A 14,480-nucleotide genomic window follows, 5' to 3' on the forward strand; every position below is an offset into this window, starting at 1 on the left:
CCTTTATATTGTTCGGAGCTGTCAATCACACATCGTGATATCTGCACAAGTTTGCCCAAACTGCCATTATAATGAATGATGCTGTTATGCTGCACAACGAAGCTCTTACTGTATTCATGTCGATATTGTGTTTGCTGTTAGTTGTGGTGAAAGCATTTTGTGAGAGAAAACGCGTTGCAATGATGAGATCACTGCATTCGCGCGATAAGCAGACTGTCCACTCAATGCTCATCGCTGCAGCCTTTCATGTGATGGGAAAAGATCGAAAAAATAATTATATAATCAACACTTCCACGATTCGTTAACAAAGAATGTAGTAAAAGTATTTGAGAGGGGTTCCACATGTAATACGGATTTCGAATGAAAAGATGTCAGCCAATCACAACAGCTGTCGTTCACTCTGAGTCTCACAGCAGACACGCCCCTTCAAACAGAGCATTCAAGCCAGAGGGCTAAAATCAGGATATAAAAATGCCTTTTATTTCTAAATTTTAAATGAAAAAAATCTTACTTACAATAAGAGTACACCTCAGGAAACATAAAAAAAAAATTTAAAAAAAGAAAATAATCCAAATCATGGGACCTTTAAGCCATTGAAATGCAATCAGCAGTGAAAGAGAACTAATTTCGCTAAATGCGCGTGCTGTCTGAGAGATTGTTTCAGACTGCTGTCATATTTTATCCCTGCATGGTAGGGTCTTACTATCCAAAGCAGAAGGGATATCAAGATCTGTTTATGTGTCTTTAGCTTTAGATATGCCATCTAATGTATGTAAAGAATTAGACAAAATGTTATAAAAATTTTTATGGAAAAATAGACATCATTTGAGAAAAGAAAAATTATATGTAAACCAGATAGCAAAGGTGGATTATCTGTGCTTAGTTATGAAACTTTAAACAATACATTCAGGATTAATTGGTTTATTAAATTCATGAAAGAAAAGGATATACATTTCCAAAACATGTGTTTGATATGGTTGGCGGCTTATATTAAGATTTGATTTTAAAATTGAAAAACTGCCTGTCAAATTGGCTAAATTTAATTAACAAGCTTTATTGGCCTGGATGCTGGTTTTTTAAGCCAAATTCCCCCCAAATAAATACATTATTTGGAGTAATAGATGCATTCAATATAAAAATAGATCTCCCTTCTATAATAGTTGGTATGAAAATAATATTGTGTTAGTTAGACAACCCTTAAATTCAAATGGTAATTTATTATCCTATAGTGAATTCTTGGAAAAATTGGAGTTTCCAGTAACGCCAAAACTGTATGCTGTTGTATTTGATGCCATACCTCAACAAGTTATACATTTTGTAAGAGCTTGTGGAAGTGATTCTTCTGAAGTAATATTTGTTAAAGGCAGCTGTTTATAGGAGATATTGATATTTTGAAACATAGTTGTAAAAATAAACATATTAGGAATATTATAACTGGTGAAACAGCTACTCATAAAAGCTGGCTGTGGACCAATGTATTTAGGAATATAAACTGGAAAAAAAGCTTGGTGTATTTGTGAAGCATACCGTTTAAATAATAAAGTAAAAAAGGTTACATTTAAAATTTTACATGGTATATATCCAGCTAAAAGTGTGTTAGAGAGGTTTAAGTTAGAGATTTATTATTCATGTGATTTTTTCCCATTGGAAAAATAATCTATTGTCCATCTGTTTTGTAATTGTATATACACAAACATTTTTTTGGGTGGATATGGAAAATTTAATTAGAAGGAAAACAAATGTTATACTTTAATTAAATAATTTTGATTATTCAAATGAAAATAACAAAAATAATAATAGTTTAATTTTATTGTTTGGAGAACATTGTAAATAAAAAAGCAAGTAAGACTTTTCATATTATTTAAGAATATTTTGTTTTTTGATGAATCAGTGGTTTGTACACTCTGGCATGTTTTTTTTCTTCTGTGCATTAATATGTAAACTTCTGTTTATTGTTGTATATTTCTGGTTTCTGGTTAAGAAAAGGAAATACTGCTGTCATAGAGGCACTCACACATGAAGACGGTGCTTATAGAGCACAGGAGTAGACGGAGTTAATTTTGGCGCTTTACAGGGCTTGAAAAGTTAATTATACACTTGTGTCAATATACTTTGAAAGTAGCCTCCTAAATACATTAATTAAGGTCTTAAGTGAAAGCAAACAGCTTAAAAAGAAACAAGTGTAGTATATTTGATTCTTGGCAGCTCTTTAAGTGACAGCAGTCTAATATTCCTGCTGCCTGTCATTCATGTTAATCAGACAGCAAAACAGGAAGTCTCTCACTGCTCTTGATTAAATCACGTTTGTAACTTTAATTAGAATATATATATATATATATATATATATATATATATATATATATATATATATATATATAATTTACACAGTGAGGAATATGTAGTTATGCATTTGATTATACAATGTGTGAAGCATTTCTTATTGAGTTACTTTAGTGTTTTCTCCTGTTGCTTGTAATTATTTTATTATTCTGATTTTATTACTGACTGTTTATATTTCTTAAGTGGGCTTTATTATTATTTTTTTAGTTGTCATGCTGGTGACAAGAATTATGGGATTTCTATAGTATCAAAAATGTATATAAAGACCTTATTTAAAGCAAAAATAAATGTTGTGCTATGTATTGTTTACTGTAAAATAAAATGACTCAAATGGCAAAAAAAAATAAAAAAAGGTACAAAACGGTCACTGGTACAGTCCCCTTTCAAAATATATTAATATATACACACTGTTAAAGTACTATTACAGTATATAACTTCGGTACTAATATGAACCAGGGATAAGGTACAGCAATGCACTTTTAGTCTATTCGCTAAACATTTCATTCTTGATGCATATCATAATCCAAAACACAATGACACACATTAACACAAAGAGAGACATTTGGGCATTTATTCTTTTTATTGATACACTACCTCAGAAGAGCCTATGCCGCATGGTGTTCCCTTTGAATAATTTCAAAAAGCACTGCAGTCTTAAAAATTACAAAATGTTAAATACAAAATATACATGAAACGACAATACAAGGCTCCGTAAACATCAACTGAACCTGTACTTTTATTTTACAAACCATCCAAGCTACCCAAACTTTAGGAATGACATCCATTTCAAAGTATCAAAAATAGAGTTCTGGTGTTTGCGTCGTCATCTGTTTGTAAAATGGGAACACATTGTTCGATCTTTGGTTTCTAGAGAATGAAAATAGGTGCTTATCTAGGGACCCTGATTCATCCCAGAACTCCCCCATCTTTTTTTTTTTTTGCTTGTTTTTTTTCTTTCTTGATTCTCAAAAAACACTAAACCTAAATCAAACCCAAACCTTATGACACACGTTCTCTAAAATTGCATTTGAACACAAGTTAAGGCTTTCCTACTGTATATTTGATAGTTTAAATTAAACAGTCAAAAGTGGCATTGAAAACACCTGTCACTATATGTAAGGGTTTAGATACAACAAAATATATATGCTTACTGTATAGATGCAAGAGTAACAAACAAACCTGCTATTTATATATTTGAAAAAATGTCACACCATTGTATTGTAGTCTGTTCTTGCATAGCCTAATGTATCAGTGTGCTTTTGCACCATTTACATTTTTAGACATACAAAGCAAATATCTACACTTCATTGGATACAAACTGACGTAAGCACATACGCACAAAACCATTAAGACGCTTGCTATATGCATGAACAGACACATCTTGACACACGCAACTTTTGTGTGGCATACTAACCTACGAAGAAGCATTTCTACAGCGTCTAATCTAGAGGCATCAAGGTTTTGTCTTGGTTTTTTTTTTCTATCTTTTTTTTTTTTTTTTTTTTTAAAGGCAGAAGGCAGGTTTATAGTGCATAGCAGATTATTTTTTTGTCCTTTTCAAACATAATTAACAGTCATGGTTACAGCTGTATGTCTCAAAGACTGAAAAAACTATAGAAAAAACTAAGTCTCAATTGAATTGTGCCAGTTTTCATGGAGGAAAAGAAAATCTATTTTCCAGATTAAAATTTAAGGCAAGGAGCCAATAAAAAAAACTCAAAGATTTGTTTGCATCTTAAGACATCTGCTCGCTGTTTTTGTCAACAGAGAGCAAATTGTGATCAAAAATGAGCAGTATAGTTGTCTAAGATGGGCTGAGGGGTTTGGAAGCTGGTTCAGATTTGAACCTTTTTGCCCCAGAATGCAGTGGGGATACAAACCGAGAAGTGGCTTTCAAGTCACTCTATAGTAACGGTTTACATGTTGATTGTCAGGTTGCAACCTTTTTTAGGGCAAAAAAACAAAAAACCAATTCAATATGGTTTCCCTGACATCAATCCTGCAAGTTTTTTTTTTTTTTTTTTTTTTGTCTAATGCAATTGTTTATGCATAATTGTCTCTAATCAAAGGCACAAAGCGAGTTTCAGCATAGTCAACATATTATGTTTGAGTTCAATGCACATTAAGTCCATATAAACATATATAATTATTATTAGGGCTGGGCAAGTTAACGCATTATTATCGCATTAATGCCGACAATTATTTTACCGCGCATTACAGCAGTTTTTTATTATTATGAAAGTCCGTTGCTCACTGGCCCTGAATACACATATTGACAAACCATGGATCACGGGAGATGTGATGTGTTGATCACTACTGGCTAGGGATGGGTGTCATGACACGTCTTAAAGGGCTCATATGACGTTGCTAAAAATAAAATTATTTTGTGTATTTGGTGTAATGAAATGTGTTTATGCGGTTTAAGGTTTAAAAAAAAAAAAAAGAAAAGATTTTCCACATACTGTACATTATTGTTTCTCCTCTTTGACCCGCCTTTTGAAACGCGTCGATTTTAGTCTTTGCAACTTCATAGATCTTCTTTATGCAACGATCTTGAAACACTCCAAAGTGAAGGAAGGAGAAATTGAAATCACATCATATGACCCCCTTTAACCCATGAGAATACTTGGGGTGGGCCTACGCGCCCCATGAAATTACACATTCACAAACCACTGTTCACTGTTATTTTTAATAATCATAATCACGACTTCATTAGTGTGAAAAAGGAAGTTTCTGACAGCAGAGAAGTGCTCTCACTTAGTACAGCAGGGTGCTGTTTTGTTAACTTTGTGGTTTATTATTTTGAGTTGTTGGGACACAGTAACACATGGCCCTCTTCACAATATATTGCTTTACACCCTTATTCTCCCGCATCCCGCACACACAAGTCTCTACCCGCCCACACCCCGCTGCATTGGTGCAGGTCTCTACACGGAAGGAACATGTTATAATGTTATGACTGAGGTTCTGGATTCTGAGCATAACTTGTTTTTCTATAACAAACTATAAAATAGTTTCTAGAAAAATGTTCATGCCCTAGAAGTGGCAAATAGCTTTAAATATTTGATTACATTAATTTGAGATCCAAAAGAAATATTTTTGGCATTTTATGTAAATAGGACAGTAGGTGGACAGGAAGTGAAGTAGGTGAGAAAGAAAGGGGTTGGGATCAGGAAAAGTCTGTGAGCCAGGACTCGAACTCTGGATGCCCAAAGCGCAGCGGTGCTACATGTCAGTGCGCTGCCCATGAGGCCATCGGTGCTGACACAACAAATATTTTAACTGCTACTATGTAAAAGGAATACTGCTGTAAAAAAAAAAAAAAAAACACACACACAAAAAAAGTACTTTTAAATTAAAAAAAGTACATAATACACTACTTCTGAATGCATTATTGAATTTTGTGCATAAAAATGCAATTAATCGGGATTCATTTTTTTAGCGTTGCCCAGCACTAATTTATATATATATATATATTTATTTATGAGCTTTATTATCTCCAGACCTTTTGGTCTACGGTCATGAGTTAATCTTCTCATTCAATAATACAAAACACGTATGCAATCTTTAGAGTCTGCTAACAATTCACTTGACTTTTAAAAGCACAGGACTGTCAAAGTAAGATTGAACCAACACAGTTCACAGCACTCCAGAACAAAAGATGAAGCTCAGCTACTTTGTAAGTATAAAATACACACACTGGATTCAACGTGTCCTCCTCATCAAAAAAAAAAAAAAAAAAAAAAAAAAAAAAACTAATATAAATTCTGAGCAGAAAGCCTGTTCACAATCACAGCTACTACATAAGGCATTTGTTCACCCTGAAGAGGAAATGGGCCAATCATTAAACAGATTATCTACAGCTCAGAAAGGTCACTAGACGTGTGGAATGTTGCATATTGTTAATACAGACTCAGTGCAGCGCCCGAGGGCCCGTCCACTAGGGGGCAGCACTGGGAGAATGTGTATTGAAAAAGGCGGCGTTTTCGCTGGTAAGAAGACGTGACATGGGCATGTATCACGCTTGGAGCACCCCTCGGCTATCCCACTAAAGTGACTGCAGAATCGCTGCTGTGTACTGCATATTCCTGTCAGGGATGAGGGAGCTCGACTGCATAGCTAGCCAATCCAAGGGGTGAATCTGTGAGCTACAAATAATAATACATCATGCTGTTAGAGAGCCCTGACTTATTGGTTTTATTTCCAGGAGAACAACACAAATCCCAGTTTACACCCACTAAACCACATCTGTGTTCATGTGTATGTACAGTGCACCTGATTTTGTGTGCATGCGTACAGTATATACCATAAAACCACCTCCCAGCTGTTACGGTTTACAGCCACAGCACTGTTTGTGAATCTAGAAGAAGGCTCCTTCTTCTTCTGGCTCCACACGAGGAAGGGTTGATTTTGGACTATCGGGGCAGACGCTGGCTTTGGGTGGAATCTGGTCGCTCGGCTCTGGAGTCCTGTGGAGATCGTCTGAGAGTCTGACGTGGCTTGGTGTGGGCTAGGACTGACTGTGTGCAGCTGGCGAGCCCCCATGAGCCTCTGGGGCCTGAGACATGTCTCTGCCTATGATCTCATTCACTGAAACACACAAAAAGAGGCATTATTCAGTGTTATTCATTATTATTCATTATTCCAATGACTTGTATACTGTTCAAAAGGCTTTGAGAAGTTTCTCATGCCGACCAAGGCTGCATTTATTTGATTCAAAATACCATAAAATCAGTAATATTGCAAAATCTAAATTATATATATATATATATATATATATATATATATATATATATATATATATAAAAATATAAAATAATAAATTTTTATTTTTATTTATTTTTTTATAGATTTTTAAATTTATTCCTTTGATGGCAAAGCTGAATTCTAAGCAGCTATGATTAAAGTCTTCAGTTTTGTGGACCTTTTTTTTTTTTCCCAGAAGAACAGCATTTATTTGAAATCTTTTGTAATAGGATCTTTACTGTCACTTTAGATCAATTTAATGTGTCCTTGCTGAATAAAAGTATTAATATGTTTTACAAAATAATGACTGCTGACAGCAAACTTTAGTGCGAACGCTCATACTGAGCATTTTAAAAACCAGTTCCTGTATCTAACCAGTGAAGGGCAGTGCTGAGCTGTGTAAAGTCGAGCTCAGACATCATCTTCAAGGGCTGATGGAAATAAAAGACAGATTGAATTAAAAAAAGAACGAACTTTGGTATGTGACCACTTAGGAAAAACACGTGCACGATTGTGCGTCTGTGAGCATGAGGATGTAAGTTCTGACAGCAGCAGTCTGACCAAGATGACCACAACACACAGGCTGTAAAAGCCATCCTCCGCTTCTTTAACTACGAGGCTTTGGTGCAGGCAGTTGCATCAGTTCATTATGAGTTTAATGGCCTTTGACTACATTTCCTTTAGCCTGCTGGCTTGGGCTTTTAGCGCACCATGAAAGGCCTGTATAAAATTGATCCATTGTTAAAACACATGTTCTATATCCCAGAAGGCAACAGAGCAAGTGTGGTAATTACTTTAGCAGGCCGGGAGACTGATGTTAAAGCAAGCAGCCAAACTTTTTTTAACAGGTCGTCCCAGCAGGGCTCTGATTAATGCTGTGAAAATATGACTGTTTCTCCACATGCTCTATTAAACAATGGATGTTCTCAACACTACAGCAAGTGCGATGATATTACCTGCCAATGACAACCATGCTAAAAAGTTCATCCTATTTGGAAAAAAAGCAACAGAGAGGGAGAACTAGGACGAAGACGGATCCTCGCTTTGTGGAAGAAAATATTGTTCCTTGGGAGAGATGGTAGGTTTTGACACACGCTCACCATAACATTCAATCACCAGATTTCCAAGCTTGTCACTGGAGTAAAAACCACATCTATAAGAGGCGATGACAAATCTTAGGAAAAAGCGGATAAGCAGATAAACAGGTTTGGCTGTTGAAGGGGGCCTCAGGTATTTTTCATACTGGTACCTGCCTCTGCAAGCGAGTTAATAATCCCTGCATTCCTCATCCAGACAACCCATGATTGACTGGGATACACCACATTTTCCAACAGCTCAATCAAAGTGAACAAATATGCCCTTACACAGGATTACAGCTAAGCTTCTTTTTTTAAACCAGCATCAGCAGACGTATATAATAGCATATACAGTCATTTAACAAGACATCAAAAACCAGAGAGCTAGACTCAGTGCTTAAAATAGCATTAAAGGTAAATGAAAGAATACATGTTTAAATGTGAAATATGGCAGAGTGTTACAAAAAAAAGTTGCTGCTGATCAAAATAACGAGCATCTCGTACAACAGTCACTCTGTAGGCTGAAAATTTAAAGCAATTATGCAATGCTCGAGTCACAAGTGAACGCTACTGATGTCTGTGATGGTTTAAACATGGCTCTTTGGTGTTTAAAAAAATAGAAATGTCACAAGAACTAACAATAGTACTGCTGTGTTAGACTCATCCAGGTTAAGGGGATCATAATTGCATAGGTTTTTCTAGTTACTTTGTTTAATGTAGATGATATCTTTTGATTCTTTGTGCACAGTGTCTGTTTTGTTTTTTCTTGCTTTGTTTACATTTTGTGTTAGCCACAGTTTGTGTGTTGATTGTTATTTTGCATGTTCAAAGTTTAGAGTTGTTTTGGTACATTTCTTATGTGGTTGATGCTATTATTTGTGATGGTTTTGTGTGCAAAAGTTGCATGTTTGTGTGTGTGTGTGTGTGTGTGATGTTTCAAATGCCCAGCCGCTGTCACAGATCATCCTGTTGGCGTAGGCGGCTCTTCCTCTTGCATGAACACACTTCACACATGCAGACCTGCTCTGGGCTGATTGTGAGTTCTGCTTTAAAACCCACTCAGCGCGCTGTCTGCCTCTCACGCTGCACAAACAATCTAACAATCTTACACACAAACCTACACTGCACAACCTCACAAACATGGGAGAAATCTGATAGAACTTACAAAACATACAGAGTGAATGTCAATGGAAGCACTTTATATGACAATTTGCAACTGTCAAAGGTGTTAAAGATGGGACGAACGTTATTGATGTTGAAAAAATATATATATGAATGAAAACACACACACACACACACACACACACACACACACACACACACACACACACACACACACACACACACACACACACACACACACACACAAGCACCCACGCGCACACGCGGACACGCGGACACACACGCACTCTAGTTATTTGTTTTAAAGTACAACATTCAAAACTCCAGTAAACAAACGTTAAAAAATAAAATGGTTTTTAACTCATACAAATAAAATATAATAAGTACACCGTAAATTAAGGAAAAAATACCAAAAGCAAAAAATATTTATTTCAGCCTCTGGCATTAAACATTAAAAATGCACACTTAAACATCTGCTAAAGACAAAAACAAGCAAACAGCAAAAAAAAAAAAAGAAAAAAGTATGCCAGTATTTTTAGCCCAGCTCAGTCAGTCAGTCAATAAATACAGACAGCTATTTAATCAGCGCCTGTGGTATTGGCAGATTTTTAAGGTTGCCAATTTTTGGAAAAGACTAATATGTCGTCTGCCACGGTATTTACTCTGCTTTGAAGACTACTTTCTTATTTTAAAACCTTATTTTCCCGTCTCCTTCTGGATCAAAAGCTTTCTTTTCTCAATTTTTCCATTTTTGCGTGACACAAAAGCACTCTGTAGTTTCTCACATCCCTTCAAACGCACACATGCATGCTGCAGTTTCAATCTTTGTTCAGCGTTTGGACCGGTTTGAAAGCAAGTCACCTCAGGACAGCCAAAACTCTGGGTTCAGGGTGTGTAAAACCCAGAAGCGGTTCTATTCCTATAACAGTCGCTAACCGTGCAAATTACAATGCACAAATCTCAACAATACATTAAGGGAGTGAGTGTCTTAAGGGGAGCTGTCGATATTAGCGATGCATCTGACTCAGTTAAATACGGGAAGTTACTGTGCAATATATCACAATATAGCAGCAACTGACTTGAGAGGTTTCAACATCATCTTTCCCCACATGTAAGAAAGCATGATTCATCTCGATCTCTTTCGCATAACGCTTGAGAGTCTCAGCGTAGAGTCTTTAAATAGGGGATCCTCTTTGGATGAGTGGAAGGGGCCATCCCTTATTAACATATAATATACGGGGTCTGAGCTATACGTTGAGCTGGGGTAGATGATATTGTTTGACGGTGCTGTCCCTAGACTGTGAATCACTGGACTAGCCACTGCACTGGCTGACCGTTAACAGAGGCATCCGTGGAGAAGGGCTAACTGGGTCAGATAACTTTTCTTTTAACTTGCGGGAAATATGTTTTTATGCATTTATGACCAACATTTGATTCCACACTAGAAAGCCTTACTAAGTGACCGCTTAAACTAAACTAAATTCTGGGATAGTTTTATGGTGTATAAACAGTGTATAACTTTAATAATACTTTAACTAATAAAGTCAGGTAAACTAACATTTTAAGCTGCATTTAAAAAAAAAAAAAAAGAAAACGGCAGGAGTTAAAAATAATGCCAATTTTTTTATAAAACATTATTCCATTGTAGGTGAGATCCTGCTGATATATATATATATATTCTTTTCTATTTTGAAAGCAGTGAATGTGTTGTGTTATGATGGAAAGTATTATACTAGGTAAGACTGACCTCATCAGCCAGAGCAACTGATAGCAAACACCCGTTTCCATTTAGGAAGAAAAAAAATCCTTGTCAGATGTTTAACTCACTGCTGCTCTTTCACCAAGCGTGAAATGTGAAATCTAGTGTGTGTTTAGGACATGGGCAACGCTGAGAGGGTGATTTCTTTGTTTACTTTTTCATTTGTGTCCCCCTCGACCTATTTTGACCTTGGCAGCGGTATACAAAAACTGCACTGCAAATCTTACTTTTAAAAACAAGTCTGAAAAAAGAGTGCGCCAAAAAAAAAAACTAGACAATAAGTGTCTGAGAAAGCACAAGGGAGCTGTCAGTTTGATCTGTGAATCATATTGTGGATTCCCCATTTAAAGTGTCAGTATGTGATTCATCCCCATTTTCTTTGACCAGAGGCCTCAGCAAACTTTTTTAAATGTTTAGTCATTGGCCTTTACAATCAGCACAGCGTAGCCATGGGGCAAAACAGCAATGCAGGAGCCGTAAAAAAAACTTGATAAATGCACGAGGACTTTTTTCAATTATGGAAAAGAAATCAATATTTAGAAGGAGCTCATCAATTGAGTCTGAAAAAGAAAACAGCAGATTGCCACAGGTGATTGAAACAAAACGTTCTTAGCCAAAGTTAGGGAGAAGCACAATTTTACAGAAAAAAAAAAACGACAAGATCAAACCACAAAGCACATACACAGCCACATGTTGCAGTCTTCCTCCTCCACTCAAATATATAAACAGATTCAAAATAGAACTCGGAATCAATCATTTAGATATATAAAAGGGAATCTGCATAAGAGAATATTCCCCATAAACAAATATATGCAAAATTCAAATTACGTCATTCAAAACAGAATTTGTTCAGGACACTTCTATACAAATCGACTTATAAATAAGGAGAGAGACGAAACGCAAAATGAAAATGCTGTGATCCTTTACTAGCTTTACTTTTTTTTTTTTTTCTTCAGTGGAACAAAAAGATATTTCGAACAAACAAGTCTGAGCTGGGCTTTCCTGGTCAGAGAGTGAACCCTTGTCACATTAATTCCCAAGGATCTTTGCACCACGCCACGTCTCTGCCGCCAAACACCACAGCAATGCAAACTGGACCGACCACAACGCCGCTGCCTGCCTGCGCCAAGACCTCAAAAATTATGTTCCTGACACCGTAATTGTACGGAAAGATGACACAAAACCAGGTTTCCACTGCTTTGAGAAGACTTCTCTGATTGTTTTTAATGAGCAGGCAGCTTTGGGCCCGGAGCTGTGTTTTTTTCCCTACCACGCTCTCTTTTTCCCTCAGAGATGAGAGAAGTTGTGTTATTAATTTGACACAGTCATTTACCACTGGCTAAAGACTACAGACCTGGAATGTGTTGCATGTTGAAGTTTCCGTACCCACAAACGGAAAGAAGGAAACGGACACAAACAGACGGATGAGGGCAGAACATCATATGAGGAGTAGTACAGAAATCATAATATCATTATAAAAACTGGATTGTTACTTCAGTGAATTCTAAACGTTAAAACCAACTCCCATCCCTTGATAGAAACAGAGTCACACAAGATATAAGCTCTAAGACACAAAGTGTGTGTGTACAGTACGACAGGGATACAAGACCCAAAGACAGCAGGCTTTGCCTATTATTAACCCAGATCAGTGCACTCACGCCGGGGTGGCAGCTGCACACAGACATCCACGAGAACAAAGGAGCACAAGCACACGCCTGCGTACACATCTCAAACACAGACCTCTGGGAGGACATTCATTAAACACAACTGACGTGAAAGAGAGTGGAAAGAAGAGATGAGACGAGAGAAAAGAGACCAAGTCTCCTGTAAGTACTGACACACACCGCTACTTCTGTTCAGCATGAGGGAACCATTTCAAACTCATCAGGAAAATATGGCACCCAAACTCCTTATGCTCGTCTAACACACATGCACACGGCTCACTCAGCTCATAGGCAGTCTACACTTAATCACAGATATCATGTTGAGAGATAAATGCAATGGTACAAGTAGATTACTCAAACGATAATATTCTTTTAACATTTGGTTTACATCTCCTACGTTCTAGTCCTCCTTTGACCTCTCTGTTTGAGAGTGTGCGCGCTTGCGTCGATTGCCTGTTTTTTTGTCTTCCATCTGTCAGTCTGTCTGTAGCCCCTCCCCAGCGCCACCTGCAAAGAGTCTTTGACATCACCTGTGCCATCTGTTCACACACACAAACACACACCGTCCTAAGACGATTCTTATTTGTCCATGAAAGACCCAAAACAGTCCCAGCCCTTAAATATTCGCTTACTATATAAATAAACTTTAATCCACCCAGTGGTGGCACCAGTTTAACGCAGACCTGGAATAATAGGACCGGAATATCAAGTGGGATTCCCACCTACTGTAAACTGCTAGTCAGCAGTATTAAAACCAGTTCAACCAGAATGAAAACGGCTTTGGAAATGAAAGCCGGAGCAATTTGTAAACAAACACCAGGTTTTACACTAAACGATCATCCACATTCACACAGCATCACACAACTCCCAGAATGCACCGCCACTGACAACCACTGAATTCTGCTGAAAAGTGATTCATCAAATGGAACTGAAGTATCTGGGGCCATAAAAGTGCCAGGAAAGTGTGATTAAGAACTGCAGAGTCTGACTGATACATCAACTTACATTTAAATCTAGTGAAACTCTCAGCCAGCTGCAGAGCTCTTTTACAGTTAACCATGACGAGTGATTCATTGCTCTTTGATGAACAGATGCGAAAGAAAAAATGAGCAAGTTTATATATAAATGCAATAAACAATAAGCAAAATAAAACAACATAATAGGATACAGATTTATATTACTATATGGAATACTGTAAACAATCACAATCCATGCATGAATGAAAAAAATGTTTTTTATAAATTTATGAATAACTATTATGACTTTTTTTTTCTAAAGTAAATAAATTCTATAATATTTTAAAGTAATAGACGGTTATGCGTTAGTAACATATAGTAGCTATAGCCATAGAGTATACATTTAAATGCAATAAACGATAATAAATATAATACATAATACCATATAGTAAATAATTTAGCATAAAAACATGTATTTTTCCAAACTGTGTTTATAAATTTTCAGTTTATTCACTAAATAGGCCTATTTCAATGCTTTAGCAAACATGCCGTACCTTTCACTAGTAGTGATAGCTGTATGTTGACGTGAAAGGAGGTTTGTGTCAGTGACTGGAGCGGTGTTCTGTTCTATTTGGAGTTCATTTCTGACCTCCTTAACAACTCACAGTGCTCAAGAACTTCAGTCAGAATGACACAGACCCTATTTATAGTGTGTGCTTTAGGGAGGATACAGTCCCTGGTGAAATCAGTTCAAAACTTCACTTTTTAAAAGGCTTAACTCCATCCCATCTCACACACTGAATTCATGAGGACGTCT

General features: G+C 36.6%; 1 protein-coding gene across 2 annotated transcripts in view; it reads right to left on the minus strand.

The window, feature by feature from the left end:
* Positions 1-2,897: 2,897 nt before the first annotated feature.
* The window catches only part of LOC113106033 (nuclear factor of activated T-cells, cytoplasmic 3-like), a 66,077-nt gene continuing 54,494 nt past the window's right edge, over positions 2,898-14,480 (minus strand). For both annotated transcript variants that reach the window (XM_026267557.1, XM_026267558.1), the window contains exon 10: positions 2,898-6,930. In XM_026267557.1, the coding sequence (XP_026123342.1) occupies positions 6,851-6,930 (80 nt within the window). In that variant the 3' untranslated portion in view covers positions 2,898-6,850. The remainder of the gene's footprint in view (positions 6,931-14,480) is intronic.

This window comes from Carassius auratus, chromosome 7 (genome assembly GCF_003368295.1).
Source record: "Carassius auratus strain Wakin chromosome 7, ASM336829v1, whole genome shotgun sequence".
In the NCBI taxonomy this organism is placed as follows: Eukaryota; Metazoa; Chordata; class Actinopteri; order Cypriniformes; family Cyprinidae; genus Carassius; species Carassius auratus.